At 40.4% G+C, this 20,320-nt stretch overlaps 1 protein-coding gene across 1 annotated transcript in view; it reads left to right on the top strand.

Moving 5' to 3' along the window:
- LOC145402863 (protein kinase C, brain isozyme-like) overlaps positions 1-20,320 on the top strand; it is an 805,215-nt gene that overhangs the window by 533,187 nt on the left and 251,708 nt on the right. Inside the window, exon 4 of the mRNA XM_080274771.1 lies at positions 3,390-3,501. Coding sequence (XP_080130897.1) covers positions 3,390-3,501 — 112 coding nt within the window. The remainder of the gene's footprint in view (positions 1-3,389; positions 3,502-20,320) is intronic.

Below are 20,320 nucleotides of genomic sequence, written 5' to 3'. Positions count from 1 at the left end.
CGTGATTAATTGAAATGCTGGTTGTTAGTAGTAGTAGTGGTAGTGGTAGTGGTGGTGGTAGTAGTAGTAGTAGTAGTGGTGGTGGTAGTAGTAGTAGTAGTAGTTGGGTAATATTAATAGGGCAGTAACTGCAGAATATTTAAAAGGGTTGTAGTAGTATTTGTATTGTAATAGTCATACTGATAGAGTAGTAGAAATAGTATGAAAGCAGTAGCAGTAGTAGGGATAGTAGGTAATAGTAGCGGAAGTATTACTTGTAGTTATGATAGTGATAATAACATGGTTGTGAAAGTAGTAATAGTAGGAATATTAGTAACAGAATACTAGTAGGCTAGTTGTAGTGGTAGTAGTAGTAGCAGTGGTAGTAGTAGTAGGAGCAGCAGCCTTTTACCAGTAAGAAAAATATTCAGTGATAATATAAATTAAGACATATAATCATAGAAGCCTTTAATATTCACCTTCAGTATTGCTTTAACCTTGTACACATATGCGTCGCATCTTCACCTTGTAAATATCCTATGCGTCGTAACATCACCTTGTAAATATACGTCGTAACTTAAGCTTAGGTAAATATAAGGTAAAGGGCATCGTAACTACATCGCAAGTCCATACGGTAACTATTTTCTTTTATATACCGGTATTTTTAGTATATAATATTTTGTCAACAGCAGCAGCAGTAACCTTTTCACCCCACCATCGCAAGTGCCTATCATAGCTATCGTATTGTTATTTTTATTATGCGATGTCGTACTGTTAGCAGCAAAAAATCGTCACACCTCCCGCTTCCCTCGTGGTGAATCGGGTGAACAACAACAATTTGAGGTTTATTTGGCCACAGGACAGTCTCAGTAGGGTCGGTGTTTTTGCGTATTCACCTCACTAATCACAAAACCCGTGGAGAGAGAGAGAAAGGGGGGGGGGTAACAAGGCTGGTAGTTTTGCTCGTTAGCCATAGTTTCTGTTCATTTCTTCATTTTCTACTCCTTTTCCTGGCTGAAGGGAAGTATTTGCCAGAGTTTTACACCGGAGGAATATCTGGGTTCGTCTTCTCATTGGTTATGGAAGCTCCGTAGCACCTCATCCTTATTGATTGAGTTTTTGGTTATATCTAGTTAATATCTTTTTGTGGGTTATTTATGCATAGAATGGCGATATTGGAAGGATTTGTGCAACACAGAAGAGGACAGTAAGGTGTAATAAACCAAATAAATCGCTTAGGAAAAGGTGTTGGGGAGCTTCCTTACCCGGCAAGATTACAGGTCCTGGTGATGATAGTGCAGATTTTTTTTCTTTTTTTTTTTTGTTGGATGAGTAGCAGTGTAATGAACCTTTTCTCTGAAGTTTGGCAAAGCTTCCGACTACAACCTGCCACCCAGGGATAGAAACTAGAAACTAGAAATAGAAAACAGAAACTAGGGCTCACGAATTTACATCCAACATTATACTCGTACTAACTGTCGTAAAAATTATTAATCTGGCACTTAATATTACTAATGTCTTTCATAAATGATCCGCCATTGCGACTACCACCCGTATCAGTATTTTTAATCTCTGTAACCCACGGACGTCGTAAATCTTGATCTTTTTGCTGCCAGTGATTTTGTTCAGCTTTGGAGATCATTTTAGTAATTTTGTGGTTACTGAAGGTTTTAAATGATCCTTCCAGTTCCAAGTCTCACGAGCTGAATAAAGCCAGAAGGTGGTAGGAAAAGTCTAAATGGCGTCATCGTTCTGTAGATATTAAGAACCTTTTGTGAAATAGAGTGCGCTGAGACCTTTTTCCTGCGTGTGGCGATGCTGTACAAGATCAGGTGAATAGAATATAGTCATATCATCCTTTTTATATGGTCACTGCAGCTGGTAATTTTTAAGTAAACCATATAACCATAGTCAGTTTGTTTTTACCTGATGGAACAGGGCCACTCCCACAACTTGAACACTAAGGTGTGGTCGGAAGAAAATCAGTGAGCAGTGATTCTAAGGTAGGACTGAATCTCCTTGGTCACTAGTTTAATGTTGTATCGTAATCTACCACTTTGCCATCAGCTGAGGAGAAAGGGTAAGCGATCGTAGTTAGGATAGAAAAAAAAAACATGCTATAGATATGTTAGCTACCCATCATAACTATCCTTGTTTACTAGGCTAAGTTTCGTAGATGTAAGCATAGTACAGTAAACTGGCTTATCATTATAACTCCCAACTTTAGCCTATACGTAATCATTGTACCTTTAACTAGGAGTTCCATAAGTTATCATCATCAGTAGCCCAGTAAGTTTAGCCTACAGTATAAGTAATCATTAAAACTAGTCTAGTCAATTAGCCCGTAAGTAATTTTGCAGTCTAACTAATTATTATAGCCTCCCATCGTAATTATAGTCCCATATCTATGCCATGTTTACTGGTGATCCATGGTTTCTTTCCAGCCTTTTTCCCTACTCCTGATTGAAAGACTGTCGACGCCTGGGTTTCATGGTGTGGACGAAGACCCGTTGCCTGTAGTTCAAAGCTTGTATTTATATTGCACAAGTAACACTGTGGTCGTTAACTTTTCCTCGTGCAGTCTGCCAAAACTACAAACTACCACTGAACACAGGCCAACAGATTTTCATGTGATGTGAAACCCTGGCTACGTCTTTCCTCCAGCCAGGAACAGGAAACTGGTTGGGCATACTCTGAGCTGTACATTCACTTTGGCGTGGGAGATTTCACAGCACACTTTCCTCGGCAATTTATTTTCCGTATTACACCTTCATTGTTTTCCTGTATGACATTGATTTTTATTATGTCGGCATACAGGAAGATAAACAAGAAGATGTTATCATTAACTGTTAACTGCAAAATGTAATTATAAAAATAAGTTGCTGAGAAAGAAGTGTTCAGAAGTCTGCTATGGCAACAAATGTACGGCCTTATGGTTCACGAATGTACATTCAACAAAGACTTATCGAGACTCCTAGGTTGAATGAAATTATACCCGAGTAATATTTCTTCTTATATTACGAAATGTGCTAATTCTAAAAATGATTAAGTTTGTGTCAAATTATTTTAATGAGCGAAAGAAGATAATATACATTTATTGAAAGATGTGGGCGGTAATATAGTTCTACATTTTAATAGAACAAATCTGAAAGTGAAGCATAATATTTGGAAGATCTCATCACTGGTTTTCAAGTCATTGTTCTGTCTCATTATTTGGTGTTATGAAATGGATCATTATTTATGTCCGCAACTGTACGATATGGCCTTTCAAAGCTTTTCATCCTGCATTTCGAATATAAATTACAGTGAGAGTCTCGATAGTTTATTTTTGTTGACTGTACCTGTAACCCTGTAATAACTAGAGTTGCTTGTAAACTTAGTGTCCTCTCTCCCTTGCCCCCTTCCCGTAGGACACCCGCACCAAGCACAAGTTCCGACTGCAGACATACGGGTCGCCCACCTTCTGCGACCACTGCGGCTCACTCCTCTACGGCATCATCCACCAGGGCATGCGCTGCGAGGGTACGTTTTTCGAGGATTTTAGTTCTGCTGCTGGAGGACTGTTAAGAATGGAGTGGTGTGTGTATGTGTGTCAGGGCCTTGGCATGTTAAGGGTTTAGGGCCCTGGAATGTTTAGTGTTTGAGGGGCTTGGATGTTTAGTGTTTAAGAACCTCGGAATGTTTAGTGTTTCCGGGCCTTGCTGTGCTATGAATTTGTTTTTAGGGCCATGGAATTTATAGTGTTCATGGTTTTGGAATGTTTAGTGTTTCGGGGTTTGGAATGCTGTGGTTGTATGCTTCGTGTCCTTAGAATGCCTGTTGGTTTGATTTTGTGCTTGGATATGTGGTTTACTTTTTGCTTGATGTAGTAAGCTATGTCTAGTATTCATGCCTGTTTTATGTTTTATGCTTCACTGCATTACAGTACCCTTTGTTTTAGTTTGTGCTTATTAGTCTTCCCGAGCTCTTTGCTTCCATTTCCTATTTTTTTTTTTCTTTTTTAGTGGTGCAGGCTGGATCCATTGAGAGAATGGGAGGGTGTGCTTCTAATTCAGGCGGGGTGAAGTATCAAGTCTTAGATGAATAGTTGAAAGAAGATGTTAGATATTATCAGAACAGATTAACTTTTTGCAGCCACAGAAGTCAGAAAGTTACAGCATTCTACGAGAATTTTTTAATTCTCTTCATCTCTTATGTGTCTTTTTTCCTTATTTGTTTTTGTGGGTCCTGTTCCTCCGTAAGATGCTGTTTCAGTACAGGAGCACCGGTAACCCTTTCTCTCCTCTTGTAGCTGGCTTCTGCCCTTTACTGACGCGCTTCCTACCACAATACGTCCGATACTTTGCTCTCAAGAATAATTCTTATATCCACAAAAACACCCAGTGGTTTCACTTTTATTTTTATTTTGACGCCAGTATCTACATGTTTCGTCTTGATCACCATTTTTTTGTTTCTTTTCATCGATACGTTCATGTTTTTCATCTTATTATTATTATTATTTTTAATGAAAGTATTTCATTGTTTTAGTTATTACTGTTTTTTGAAGGATAGTTTTTCACATCGAAGTGTTTTCCTTGGTTTAACTTTATCGTTATTTTAGTGGACATCCTTTTATTTTTATACGGGTCTAGTTAAGTTTACAAGTTATTTACAGTGTATAAATGTAAGCTTGCAAAAACGGGGTTCAGCCACATCCTTCCAGGACTTTCTTATACCTTATTCAGTGCCAGCTACAAATTTATCCACTTATTATATAATAGCTATGATCACGAGTACCAATGACCCAATTCCTATCAGATTTGGTGCTTAGAGTATAGATTGCTATTGCAAAAGCGTTATTTTTAGCATCTATCACCATTCAAAACATGTAAATCATATATACATTAGGTTTTGCATATATCAAAATTCCCTAAAACTGATATATGTTTTCCTGTGATCAGAATTTGTCAAAAAATAAGAGTTCTGTTTATGTGAAATGAAAACAAAAAAAAATGAAAACTCGAAGGTTTTAAGATATTCAGCTTACATTGCGGTAGCTATTTAAACACCAATTACCATGATATTTCTTTCAGCATGCAGAGCACTTTGTGGGCTGTAAGCTGTAAAGGATTCCGTTACATTGGTTAAAAGTAATGAGAAGAAAAAATAGATATTATAACGCCTTTATCCATGACAGTTTGTGGGGAAAAAAAAAAAAAACATTAAGGAATACAACAGTGATGCGGGCTGAAGACAGTGCACGACACCTTCGATTACTAAGACACATCAGAGGACACAGTAGGCTGCTTATATGGCGGAAGATCCTGCCGCAAGTCCACAAGTCTGACCGTACGATTAAAGAAATGACCGATCAGATAACAAATACAGTAATTATGCACATTAATAAATAAGAACTACATGTGTTATGGCAACAAGGTGCAAGTCCATTTAAATGTGTGGAAGCCCTTTAAATTCGTCATACAACTGAGAGCACCTGACGTGATGGGAGGGAATTTTTTAGAATAACGTTGATTTTCCACTGTTTTCGGGTGGAGTTTCCCTTGGCTTACGTTCTTCTTTTATCATAACATTTTCATGGCATTTTCCTCCTCATCATCTTATTTTCAGGTATTTGTCTCCTACCTATTGTTTCACGGTGCTTTTCCTTTATTTATCTTTTTTGTGGAGCCGTTTTCTCTGCCTTTTTCCAGGGGGTACTATTAAGCTGGGAGGTACAAGTATGTTAGCTTGTTTCACTCGAGGATACCTTTTTGATTTTATGCTGCATCCTCCAGACGATTTTCTTTAGCATAGGAGAGACCCCATGCAGTGAAGGGGTTTATGAAGGCTATATTTGACCTCTCCAGTCTCAAAGTATCTCCTAATCTATTAAAAACCATCTAGTAGTGGCAGGAAGGGAAAAAATGCGTCTTGGTTGTGAAGGATTGCTTTGTGTTTATATCGTAAGGAGTAAGGTAAGTAAGAAACAAATATCTATTACCTTAACTAGTTCGATAAATGTTGTTGTCTTGTTTATTTTACTTTATAGTGTGTGTCCTGTAACATTTTTCTCTCCGACGAGGAGAGTATGTTTTCACCCCTGTTTATCTGTTTGTCTGTCTGTTAGCAGTATTGCTCAAAAACTAAAAGAGAGATGTGGGCCAAACTTGGCTGGTAGATAGCCCATGCCCCAGGGAACAATCAGTTAACTTGTTTGTGTTTGTTTGTCGATGAGCAGGATTACTTAACAACTAAAAGAAAGATTTGGACCTGATTTGGTGGGTAGATAGCCCATGTACCAGGGAACAATCGATTAACTTTTGGGACCGATCCGGATCGTATGACAGGTTTTGGATCCGGAAAGCACTTTCTGCGAAACCCTAATCAGTGATGAGAAAACCTAACCCATTATGGAGTGTGGTTTGGAAATTACGTTGCCCTTGTCGGAGTGATGCGCTCCACTGAGTGCTTTTCTAGGTTTTATTTGTTTTCTTTTTTTCCTTGCATTTAATATCTTTACTCATGTTATACAGCGTTTACTCTGGCTAGACCAGTTTCAGACAAGCTTCTTTAGCTTAGGAGAGACTTTTCAAGCTGGAGGGGTCAGGTACAGGTTTCATTTACCCCCAGCACTGGTCGGCCCTCACTGTTGGCTGAATAAAACCACCTGGTGTCCGCAAGAATAAACCAGAGATCACATCCTTGGACTGAACGGGCTGGCCCATTCCATCGTATGACGTCTTTTATTCCCTACATCACCAGACGATTTTATTCAGCTGAAGAGAAGCTTCTGAAACGGGATAGGGCAAATATACTCTTAATCATCCCATCGCTAGTAATTCTTCCCTGTGTTGACCAAAAAAATCGTTCGGTACTATACTCCTTTTGCTCCAACTTGGCCCAGATTTTGGTCCTTCTGCAGCCTGTTCACGAAGCTTTGTGGCAGGTAAAGACAGTAGTACGACTCAGCATCCTCTTCATTACACTTCTTCGTGACTAGCACCATGTTTTACTGTTAAGCTGTTGTTATAACCCGGCAATCAAGATGTTGAGATGGAAACTTAAGGCCAAGTAAGAGTTAAAGCGCTATAGCCTGAGTAAAACCTTCAATCCGATTTCCTTTATCAGTATTCTTGCTCTCCAGACGATTTAATTCAGCTTCAGAGAGTTAATGAAGATTGTAATGGAAGCTGTATTTCCCCCCCCCCAGAACTCGAATTTCAGGGGATGGCATAAGTAAACTAAATAGCTAAATTAAAGGTCACTGGATAGAAGGGGAGTTTTAAAAAGTCATTGTAGTGAAGGGGTCAAAAGTCTCCTCTCTCTCTCTCTCTCTCTCTCTCTCCCCTTCAGCACGAGGACGTCTCTGGATATTGTACTCTTGTTACCGTCAGAAGCCAGTGATAAAAAAAAAAGAAGAAAATGGAAATGCATAATCGGACTGAATGGGTTTACATAATTATCTCCCAGAAGATGGATCAAATCGTCTAGAAACAGAAAGAATACATCAACATTATTATACCCACCAGATTTTGTAGGCTGTATTTAGCACTTCCAGTACCAAGGCAATTTTCTCTTTTTGTCTCGGTAATAAGACGTGTGTATATATATATATATATATATATATATATATATATATATATATATATATATATATATATATATATATATATATATATATATATATAATCGATATCGTAGTGAGGGAGTTAATTGAATGCCGGTCACTTTTTTCGATTTTTTCTTTATTTCTTGTTTTAGACTAAATAAATATATTCTGGTTTACTTTTTATTAATTATTATATGTCTGTGGTGTGGTAATTATTTTTTCATACGTATTGCTGTTTTTTTAATTAGTATTTCTTTATATATACTGTATTTTTATTTCCTTTGATTTGACAGCTTTTTATACTGATGTTGCGTTTGTGCTTTTTACTTTAGTAACGTAATTTTCTTTTAAACTTACTTTTTTGTTGATTTAGTAATTTTTTTATGTATCGTCAATTTCCTTTTGCTTGATTTGATTTTTGTTTTGTTTATCGATTTATTTAGCTTTGCAGTTACACATAATCTTACTTTATTTACTTGTTAGAGTTTGTAATAATATCAAGTTTGGTCAGTATCTGATCTTTACTGTTACTCCATGTGTCGGCATTTAATGTCCGTGATTTTTTTTTTACATAATGTCCACCTTAATCTGTTGATCTCGTGTGCTACAAAGTACTAGTCTTGTAACATATTCACTTTTCCTTGCATTATTTTATTTTGTATCTATGTTACACTAATACATGCTCTTTTTTCCATGTTATGCTGTCTTTCTTTGTATTCATGTTATATTCTTATACATGTTACCTATTTTGTATTGATGTTATATATGTTCCCTTTTGTATTCATATCTTTTATACATGTTCCCTTTTTTGAACTAATGTTATATGTTTTTTTTTTAATCCATTTTTTAATCTTATACATGTTACCTTTTTTGTACTAATGCTATATGTTCTTTTTTAATCCATTTTTTAATCTTATACATGTTACCTTTTTTGTACTAATGCTATATGTTTTTTTTTTGTATCCATGTTATATTCTCATACATGTCCTTTTTTTTTTATTTTTTTTTTAATCTATGTCGTACAGTCAACAAAAAAGTATCGGTATACACGCGTTTAAAAATAAATCCAAGTGATGTTTTTCCATATGTTTCGTCGTGTGTGGTAATTTTTCGTACACTCGTGAGCAAAAGTTTTCGTTCACCTCTATCCCAATTCCTCGCTGAATCAGTCATAGCGAGGGTTTCACGCCGAATGGAAACCTGGGCCCGTATTCTGGTCAGTTAAGAAAGCGCCCTAACACTTCTTCCTTAGTGATTTATTTTTGGATAAGTCTGGGTAGTATCCTTTTGTACATTATTTATGCACAGTATGACGATATTAGGAGGATTTGCTTATTACAGAGGAGGACAGTAAGTAATAGACAGAATGAATCGCATAGGAAAAAGTGTTAGAAGCTTTCGTAACCCGACGAGGATGCTGCTTCTGATGGTATCGTCTCGAATTGTTTCTTTTGTTTATACGGTAGATTTTTCTTTAAATATATGGGAACTGGGCTCCTCTCACATGAAAGTACTAAGTTGTGGCTACCCGAAATTCAGCTAGCTTCATGAGTTAGGAATTAGTCTCCCTGGTTACGAGTCAAGTTTTCCACATCCAGCTACACATGACCGTCAGTTATTCGATAAACTTTAATTATAAGGTAGGAATTAGTCTTCTTGGTTACTAATCAAATTTTCCACATAATCTTATTGTACATGACCGTCAATTAAACTGAGAGGAAGTAGAGATCTTTGTGTGGTTCGAGTAAATGCACAGTTGTAAAACACAGTCTCCCTGGTTATTAGTCAAAATCTCCACATTATCTTACTCCACATGGCCGTCAACTGAGCTGGAAGGGGGTTGGGATGTCTGTCAGGTTCGAGTAAATGCACCATAATTAAGCTTCAATATACCACCTCGAAACAGTGGGTAACCAGCCTTCGTTCTGCATGACTCCTGGACTGCGAGGCCCCGCCAGGAAGGCTTGGGATTAGAGGTGGAGGCGTTAGGGATCACGAGTGTATTAAATCCTTTCACTACGAGGACGTCAGCTTCGTTTCATTCGTGCAATCTCCAGACGATTTTATTCAGCATGTGGAGGGGTTAGATGTGACCTTCATATAATATCGCTTCATTACAAGTGGGCGTGCTAAGCTGAATAAAATCGTCTGGTGGCAGTACGAATGATAAAAGATGTCCTCAGGCTGAAAGGTTAAAAAAATTTCAGTTGGATGCCATATATTTTCTTAGTGGGCTATGCAAACAGGATGATGATGATGATGATGATAAAATGAAGAATGGTGGTAATATAATAAGTAGAACAGACAGTGCCGATGATGATGATAATGATGACGAAAACACGAAGTACATTACAACATAAATTTCAAAGATCTGATAATTATAATGATGATGATGATAGCAACTAAAACATCATAAAAAACATGATTATCTCTTCGCCGCGTATCTAAAAAAAAAAAAAAAAAACAGCGAGAGAGATAAAGTGTACCGATACTTTTGACGTTGACTGTACATCTGCTATGTTGTTGTTCCTCACCGCATGTGTTCAGGCTTCTCTTTAATCCGGTGACGTCTGATTTATTCCGCTCTTGCCGCCTCCAGACGATTTTATTCAGCTGAAGGCCTCTCGTATTGAAGGGGTTAAGGAAGGCCGTATCAACCCCTCCCAGTTGAAATAGATGAAAAACAAGAAGGAAAGCAAAAGGAAACTTAGAAACTGAATGAAATCGTCTGATGGAAGGAAAAATTGGATGAAAACAATCGTCATCGGATTGAGAGGGTTAACCAATTCACTCTGATGGCTTTTTTTTTATGCTTGTTTCCCTCAGACGATTTTATTAAGTTTAGAGGAGACCATGCGAACTGGGAAGGAGTAATATTTGCCCATAATCAACCCCTCCAGTCCCTAAATCAACCAACCCCCTTCAGTCCCTTAATCAACCCCTTCAATCCCTTAATCAACCCCTTCAATCCCTTAATCAACCCCTTCAGTCCCTTAATCAACCCCTTCAATCCCTTAATCAACCCCTTCAATCCCTTAATCAACCCCTTCAGTCCCTTAATCAACCCCTTCAATCCCTTAATCAACCCCTTCAATCCCTTAATCAACCCCTTCAGTCCCTTAATCAACCCCCTTCAGTCCCTTAATCAACCCCCTTCAGTCCCTTAATCAACCCCCTTCAGTCCCTTAATCAACCCCTTCAATCCCTTAATCAACCCCCTTCAATCCCTTAATCAACCCCTTCAGTCCCTTAATCAACCCCCTTCAGTCCCTTAATCAACCCCTTCAGTCCCTTAATCAACCCCTTCAGTCCCTTAATCAACCCCTTCAGTCCCTTAATCAACCCCTTCAGTCCCTTAATCAACCCCCTTCAGTCCCTTAATCAACTCCCTTCAGTCCCTTAATCAACTCCCTTCAGTCCCTTAATCAACCCCTTCAGTCCCTTAATCAACCCCCTTCAGTCCCTTAATCAACTCCCTTACAATTCCTTAATCAACCCGCTTACTCCCTTAATCAACCCGCTTACTCCCTTAATCAACCCCTTCAGTCCCTAAATCAACCCCCTTCAGTTCCTTAATCAACCCCTTCAGTCCCTAAATCAACCCCTTCAATCCCTAAATCAGCCCCTTCAGTCCCTAAATCAGCCCCTTCAATCCCTTAATCAACCCCCTTCAGTCCCTAAATCAGCCCCTTGAGTCCCTTTATCAACCCCCTTCAGTCCCTTAATCAACCCCCTTTCACTCCCAAAATCAACCTCAGTCAACCCCTTTCTTTCCCTAAATCAACCCCTTTCGCTCCCTAAATCAACCTCAGTCAACCCCTTCAGTCCCTTAATCAACCCCCTTTCAGTCCCTTAATCAACCCGCTTCAGTACTAGAAAAGAGTTAAATCGCCGAATAAAAAAAAATATATATATCGTCCGTAAGAGGCAAGAGTGGAATAGAGCGCCACGTCACCTGCTTGAAGGGCTTAATGGGTCCTCTTTAACTCCTCTTTTTTCTCCTCTCCTCTTTTGCATGTCTGGCCGGACCTCTTCCCATCGACGGATTTGGTTTGACTCTTCTTGGTTTACTCACTTATTACTCTTTATTGTTGTTGTTGTTGTTGTGTATTATGTTTTTGCTTGGGTGTGTTTTCATTGCTGTTGATGTTGATGTTTCGTGGATGTGTTGGACATGTAATGGTTTGGGATGTTTTATATATTTATTTTTTTTTCTGTGTATGTGTGATTATGTATGTATGTATATATGTATTTATGTGTGTATGTATAATTTTCTTTTGATTGTGTATGTGATGTTTATTGGTGTGTTGATACTCCTGTGTGTGTGTGTGTGTGTGTGTGTGTGTGTGTGTGTGTGTGTGTGTGTGTGTGTATACTTCTAACCCCTGACCTCTTACACTGGGACGTATGAATGTGTCTCCTGGTTACGATACGCTCTCTGTCTCCTCCAATGACGTCAGAATGTGGACCACCTCAACCACCAATGGGAGGAGGCCACGTACACCACGCCCACCTTCTGCGATCACTGCGGCTCCATGATGCACGGGGTTAAGGGCCAGGGCATGAAGTGCAAGAGTGAGTGACGTAGAGTTGGTGCCTGTGGTGTAGTGGGTTGAGGCGCTCCAAACGATGGGGACTGGGAGGGTTCTGAGGGGTAGGTTGGGGTTTCTTGCTCCCTTGATGCCACTCAGGGGCGATGGAGGCTTTTCATCCTTGCCTTAAATGTAGACGCACTTGGACGGATTATGATGATGATGATGATGATGATGATAATTGATGGTGACGATGATGACGAAGAAGAAGAAGAAGAAGAAGATGATGATGATGATGATGATGATGATGATATACTTAGATCACATATACCCTGTGGTCACTACTGGATACCTGGCATAATGTAGACAGAGACTTGTATTCCAGTGATAGAAGCATAAGAGGAGGATAGTGCAACAGTACAGAGAGAGAGAGAGAGAGAGAGAGAGAGAGAGAGAGAGAGAGATCACTAATTCCGATTTCCTGTTGAGGGCACACGAACTCCACTAAAGGAAAGATTTATTATATAGAAGCTCTGAGGCAAGAAAAGAGTTGTGTGTGTTTCTACCGTAGTGTTTTCATCTGACGGAACTAAGTCACTCCAGCGGCTAGTGTATTAAACCTCGGTTGCATGGAATTCGGTGAGTTTAGATAGTAGAGGAGGAAAGAGTCTCCTTGGTTATTAGTAAAATCAGCCTTCAAATCTGACATCACTAGGCCATCAACTGAGCTGAAAAGGGATCTTCGTCAGATTAAAGTAAATGTGGTTGCTGGAAGGGAGACTGAAGGAGTGTGGGAGGGAGTGGAAGAGATGCTGGAAGGGAGACTGAGGGAGTGTGGGAGGGAGTGGATGAGATGCTGGAAGGGTGACTGAGGGAGTGTGGGAGGGAGTGGAAGAGTGTGAAGGGTGGATGGGAGAGTGGGGGTGGAGAGTGAGATTAATGGTGGAAGTGGGAGGATGAGAGACTAGGAGTGTAGTTATGAGAGAGAGAGAGAGAGAGAGAGAGAGAGAGAGAGAGAGAGAGAGAGAGAGAGAGTAGGTAGGAGTGGGTGGATAGGAGTGGGAAAGGGGGTATTTATAGGAGGGGGAGTGGAGGAGAGTGTAGGTAGGAGTGGTAGAGAGAATAGAAGTGGGATGTGGTTGGAGTGGGGGAATGGGAGTGTAGATAGAGTGGGGTGGAAGAGAGTGTGGGAATATAGGTATATTGAAGAGAGAGAGAGAGTTTGAGTGGGGAAAGAGGAAGAAGAGAGAGAGAGAGTGGCATTGGGAAAGGGAGTGTGGGGCTGATAGTAAGTTTGAAGGTGGCAATTTGAGAGACTGTGAAAGGCATTTGGTGAGAGAGAGAGAGAGAGAGAGAGAGAGAGAGAGAGAGAGAGAGAGAGAGGACTGAAACAACGCTGATGAACTGTGGGAGGAGTAAATTAAAGATAAGTGGAATCAATGAAGCTAAATAAGGAAGAAGGATATAAGATGATGAATTGGTTGGCTGAGAGAGAGAGAGAGAGAGAGTGAGAGAGAGAGATGAGGTAGATATGAAACGTACCAGGGGCTGGGATGTTGCAGTTGTTGTTGTTGTCATTGTTTTGTTGTTCCTGTTGTCATGACCACGATATCCAGCATCACTCCACCTCCTCACACACACACACACACACACACACACACACACACACACACACACACACACACACACACACACACACACACAACAAAGAACATCCTGGTACATTTTATATCTACCTGCTCTCTCTCTCTCTCTCTCTCTCTCTCTCTCTCTCTCTCTCTCTCGCCGCTCAGAGATCATTTGTGAGAGTAGCGTTGAGTGCGTTACAGTGTGTTGGCAGCATTTGTGTATTGACATGTAGTGGAGCGTGAACCAGCTGTGTTTTGTGACGCTGTTGGTCAGAAGATAGATGGATGAATGAATGAATGGGTGATTGGATGGATGGTTGGGTGAACGGATAGATGGATCGATGAGTGGATGGATGGATGAATGAATGAGTGATGGAATAGGTGGATGGATGGGTGAATGATTGAATAATGGATAGATGAATGGTTGGATGGATAGACGGATGGATGATTGGATGGGATGATTGAATAAATGGATGGATGATTGCATGAATGATTGAATCGATGAATGAAATGGATGAATGGATGGATGGTTGGGTAAATGGATGATTGAGTGGATAGGTGGATGGATGGTTGGGTAAATCGATGGTTGAATGGATAGATGGATGGATGGTTGGTTTGGATAGACGGATGGTTGGATGGATGAAGCCACAACGTAGTGTAGCCTGGTTAGCTTTGATAGATATATAAAGGTTGTATTTACCTAGAAGATTATGAGGCTTTCTTTTGATGATATTGATAAAGAGATAAATAAAGGATGCCACAGGATAGCCTAGATGAGTTACTTTAGGTTTTATTGTTGCTGTTGTCGATGTTTGTGGTGGTGATTGTGGTTATTGTGGTGCATCAGGCTCATCTGAACGTGAACCCAGTGGCCTGCAGGCTGAAGAGTTACCGTTCTCCTGCAGTGTACCTCCCTGCTTTGGGGAGATTGGGAGTTAGTAAGGAGTAGTTGGTATATTTGTGCCACCACTTGAAGGCTTCCCCCACGTTTACTGGTATGTGTGTAAGAGGTGTGTATATTGCAAGAGAGTAGTGAAATGTGCTGTGATGCTGTTGCTTTAGAAGATGGATGGATGGATGAGTGAGATCAGTGTGTAGTTTAGGTCAGTCAACTGTAGTAGCTTTGTAAAGGACAGATTGCCAAAGAGAGAAAAAAAAAGTAATGAGGTTAGAGTGTAGTTTCGATCTGTGAAGTTTTTGTACGTATTTCTAACATGTTTAATTGACAAGGACGTAATCAAGTGTCCTTTTGATGGTGTTGTTAGACGATGAATGGATGATGCCACAGCGTAGTCTAGATCGGTTAAGTTTAGTAGATAATTTGTAAAAGGGTGGTAGATAATACTATAAAAGGTGATAGATAATTCTGTACAAAGATGGTAGAGAATTTGTAAGAAGGGTGGTAGATAATTATTTTGCAAAAGAGTGGTAGATAATTCTGTAAAAGGGTGGTAGATAATTTGTAAAAAGTTAGTAGATTATTCTGTGGAAGGGTGGATATGCCTGAAATATAACCAAGCTGTGTTTTGTGTTAGTACTAGTGAAAGGTTGGGTTATGTTACGGCGTACTGTAGATGGAGTAGCGGTTTGAAGGCGTTATTGGCAAGATTGTCATATTATGCTTTGTTCTGGTATAAGGAAGGTGGTGGATAGTTAAGACTGCAGTGTAGTCGTGATCGCTGAACTTTAGTAGGTATGTAAAGGATAGATTTGCCAAGGAGCACAAAAACGAAAGAGCACAGTGTAATTTAGATAGTTGGATTCTTGAGAGGGTGTTCCTAAAGAGAGAGTAGTTGTCAGGAGGAAATACAAGGAGAGTGTATTGATGTTAATGGGGGATAAAGCCATAGAGTACTGCAGATCAATAAATCAGAGGGGTTAGAGAAGAGTGACCTGAGCTGAGTCAAGTTGTGTACCAGTATTGTGTTAGTTCCGGTGAAAGGTAGGATGAAGGAGGTCACAAGGTAGACTAGATTGGTTAATGTTCAAAGGTCTGCCAAGAGTGCGTTGGGCAAGAACTGTTTTGTGTAATTATTAGCCATATTTTGGATGAATGACCCCACAGCGTTGTCTAGGTCAGTTAATTTTAGTAGATTTATCATGGAGAACTAAAGAGCTTGAGACAGACCACAATGTATAGATCGTTAACCATAGGAATTACGTCAAAGGAAAGTAGGTTTGCAAAAAAAATATAGTAGAATGTGCTTTGTGATGGTGTTTATAAGAAGCTGAGTGGGTACGGCGGCATTGTATCCTGGAACGATTGATTCTTGATGGCTTGTTGCTAATGGGTGGATTTGCCGTGAAAGACAAAAGCCAGTTGTGTTTGTGGTGGTCGTGGTGAAAGGAGGACTGTGGCAGGGACTGGCTGGGTGGAGTGGTGATGAATGGCGATAGAGGAGCTTTGAACCGTTATTGTGCCAGCTATAAAGGGTAAGCTCCGGGATTGGGCGTTTGGCAGTAGGAGGGAAGGTACAGAGGAATCCAGGACAAGCATTGAATACTCGTGAGGTGTCTGTTAAGCCTTTCACTACAAGGACCCTTTTTTTTTTCTTTCTTTCTTTGCTTTATTCATGTTATCTCCAAACGATTTTATCAAGCATAGGGGGAGATTTTTCGAACTGATGAGTTTTGATATTGCCTTCATTAACACCTTCGCTAATAGATATCCCTGCTAAGTTGAAAATGATTGTTGTTGGCAGGAGTGAAATGTACATCGTTGAACAGATAAGGTTAAGGGCGGATGTGACAAGGAAAACAAGCAAGGCAAACAATAGAACTGTTATTTCTTGAATCTTGTAAAGTTATCGACTCACTTCATTAGGATAAAAACGAGACCCTGAACAATGAGTTTCGAAACTTCATAATGCGATCTTCGGGGCCCAACAAGCTTCTCAGAATGTTGTGTAAGAGTTTCGTTAATATTCGACTGAAGGATGGAGCGATATTCCCTTCTGCAGTTGTACAGCGATCATTTGCTTTCATGCCATTGTGAAATTCCGGAAAATTAAGTGGTGTTTTATGTTGATTGGATGATGTGATAACGATGGATAAATTGGCGGAAAGAGCGTGTATTTCTGAATCTAAGTTTTATGTCGAGATAAGAGAGTTTTGTTATGAGGATAAGAGTTTTGTGAGGAGAATAAGAGAGTTTTGTGAAGAGGATAAGAGAGGTTTGTGAGGAGGATAAGAGAGTGTTGTCAGGAGGATAAGAGAGTTTTGTGATGAGGGTAAGAGTGTTGTGAGCAGGATAAGAGAGTGTTGTGAGGAGGATAAGAGAGTTTCGTGAAGGTGGTAAGAGAGTGTTGTGAGGAGGATAAGAGTTTTTGAGGAGGATAAGAGAGTTTTTTGAGGAGGATAAGAGTGTTGTGAGGAGGATAAGATAGTGTTGTGAGGAGGATAAGAGATATGGAGCAGTCGCAACCCCAAGCATGTCTGAACGTGAACCCGGTGCACTGCAGGCTGAAGTTGTCCTCGTCCTGGAGTCTACCATCTTCCTTTTGGGGGATAGGGAGGGAGTTGCGGGACGCCTGTATAACCGCGAGAAGGCATCCCTCACAAATTAAATGTTTCCTATAAATCCCTTCAATTCAGTGACGCATTTTCACGTATTTCTTTCTATGATATGACCAGTTGATTCATGTAAGAGCGGATTTTTTTTTTTTTTAATTGGAGGGGTTAGATAGAGCCTTCACTGACCCATTCGCTGCCAGGTGGGATTTTCTGACCTGAATAAAATCGTCTGGGGTAAGCTAGAATGAAATGTAAATCACGTCATCGGGTTGAGGGGGCTCTGAATTTTTCCCATCCCATTTTAGTGGAAAATAAGGTTAAGATGATGATGATGATGATGATGATAGTGGTGGTGATAATATACGATGAGGATGAGGATGGAAACATTTCGTACAGAGAGAGAGAGAGAGAGAGAGAGGGTAGTGGGGGGATGTGGGTGTCTGAGTGAGATATTAAAGATAGGGATGTAAAAAAAACAAGACTGAATGTGTGGTGAAAAAAAAAAGGGAAATTAGAAAGTGGGTGTATGAGAGTGAGTGAAAATGAGAGCCAGGAATAGTTTAGTGTGTGTGTGTGTGAGAGAGAGAGAGAGAGAGAGAGAGAGAGAGTTAAGGAGATGAGAGGCTTGAGAAACGTGGAGGGAAGGAGGTAGGGAGGGCGAGAGGTAAGACCATGAGGGGGAGATGAGGTAAGATGAGGGATTGTTTAGGATGAGTGGTGGACTCTGAAAGGGAAATGAAGAAGGAGGGAGGGAAGAAATAAGGAAGGAGGGAGGGAGGGAGGGAAGAAATAAGGAAGGAGGGAGGGAGGGAGGGAAGAAATAAGGAAGGAGGGAGGAAGGGAGGGAAGAAATAAGGAAGGAGGGAGGGAGGGAGGGAAGAAATAAGGAAGGAGGGAGGGAGGGAGGGAGGGAGGGAAGAAATAAGGAAGGAGGGAGGGAGGCAAGAAATAAGGAAGGAAGAAGGTAAGGAGCGAAAGAGTGATTAAGTGGAGAAAGGAGGGAGGGAGGAGAAGAGGAGAGCAAAAAATTAGGAATGAAGGAAGGAATAGGGAATGGAGGAAGAGATGAAGGAAGCGGGGAAGGAACGAGGGAGAAATGAAGGAAAGACGGAAGAAAAAAGGAGGGAGGGAGGAAATAAGGACGGGAGGGAGGGAGGAAATAGAAAGGAGGGAGGGAGGACATAGAAAGGAGGGAGGGAGGACATACGAAGGAGGCAGGGAGGAAACAGGGGAAAAAGGAGAGAGGAAGGAAATGAGGGTGAGTGAGGGAAGAATGGAGGAGGAAAACGGAGGGAGAACGGGAGAGAAGAAACGGGGAAGGATGGAAAAAAGAATACAAGAACATTGGAAAAAGGAAAGTGGAACGATTGGAGTGAGAAGAGGAATGAGTAAAGAAATGCCATTGAGAGTTAAAGGAAATAATGTCGTTAGGTAACTCTACACTTAGGGACAAGGCAAATGGTTTCCAGGAAGCCATTTACTATCGTGAGTGGTAACCATATAACTAACAATTAATGGATACCCGGTGGAATAGTGGGGCAAGGCGCCCTAACCTGATTTGGCTTTCTGGGAGGAGGTTAGAGTTCATTGATCAAGTTATGCCTTTCACGGTAGAGCAACTGGTCATTCATCCCTTAATGTCCGAACTGAGTAGCTTAGTTTAGGGTCCCTGCGCTCCAGAGTTTAATAAAATTGTCTTGAGTTTGCAAAAATAAAATGAGAAAAGCTTAGTAAAGAAATTTTTACATTCACTGCCACGACAATTCTTTTATTTTATCTAGCGTACCATCAGACGTTGTTATGAAGTTGAGGGAGAGGATAAAGGATTAGAATACTGGTGAAGGGAGAACAGCGGAAATGGCAGGGAGAGACGGGAGGGATAAAGGAAAGGAGGAGGGGAGGAGAAAGTTGGAGGGAAGGATGAAGAAACAGAAGAAAGAGATACAGGATGGAAGCAGGAAGTGGAAAGGAAAAATGAGAGGGGGAGGAGGAGGAAGTGATAGTGAAAGAGGGAGGAGAAAGAAAGAGGGGTTGAGGCTGAAATAAGAAAGAAGGAAGAATGAGAGAAAACAGAGGGAATGAGGAAGTAAGGGAAAAGGGGGAGTAAAAGTATGGAGGAGAGAAAGTGGAAGAAAAGGGAGATAGGGAGAGGGAAGGAGGAAGAAGAAATAGGGAGGAAAGGGGGGAGGAAAAAGATGAGGAAGGAAGGAAGGAAAGAGAAGTAGGGAAGAAAGGGGAGGAGGAGGAAAAAATAAGGAAGGAATGAGGACAAAAGGAAGGAGAAAGAGGGGAGAAAGGGAAGGAGGAGGAGGATGAAATGGGGAGGGAAGAAGGAAGAACAAAGAGGCAAGGAGACAGAGAGAAGGATTAAATGCACTTGATAGGATTAAGCCTCCACAATTCCGTAGGTGAGTAAATCCTGTGTATAATGCCTTTTTGCTTAGTCTTTACCTTAGTCTTTACCTGAGATATAATTAAGATATAATCCAGTAGAGAGTACAGGTGAATATAGGTCAAATGTAATAATAGTTTCTGGCTTTATCTTTAATCTGACGCATATTGTCATAAGGTTATTTACGTTTATCCCTTTAATGACTGAAACAAATAGCACAGTAGGTTAAATGTGGATCAGAGTCAGTAATCCTGTCATCCTTACCTATTGCCTGACGCCGCACAGTGACAGAAGGGTATCAGTCCTATCCTTACTCATTAGCAACCCCTCCTCCCACTGGTTATATATACGTGACCACTGAAGTAAATACAGCAACAATAAGTACGCATCAGCTTTAATAATTCTGACTTACCTATTGCCTTACTTCGCATCGTGACAAGGCATCAGTGTTTCATCCTTACTCATTAACGACCCCTCTTTACACTGGTTATGTACACAAGACCGCACATCACTTCACACACAGCATCAATCCAAAAGCTACTCGGAGCAATGAAAACACTGGTAGTATTCTCGCTTGCATAGGAGACTTCGTTGTACGTATTCCTTGACAGTATTTTTTTTTTCCCATCTTACACCTAACTCTCGTATGTTGTGTATATCCGTTTTATATCGACACAGTTTGGATCAG

The sequence above is a fragment of the Coenobita brevimanus genome, chromosome 59 (assembly GCF_032717465.1).
Source record: "Coenobita brevimanus isolate Jiangsu-jjx chromosome 59, ASM3271746v2, whole genome shotgun sequence".
In the NCBI taxonomy this organism is placed as follows: domain Eukaryota; kingdom Metazoa; phylum Arthropoda; class Malacostraca; order Decapoda; family Coenobitidae; genus Coenobita; species Coenobita brevimanus.
This window is presented reverse-complemented; position numbering and strand designations above follow the sequence as displayed.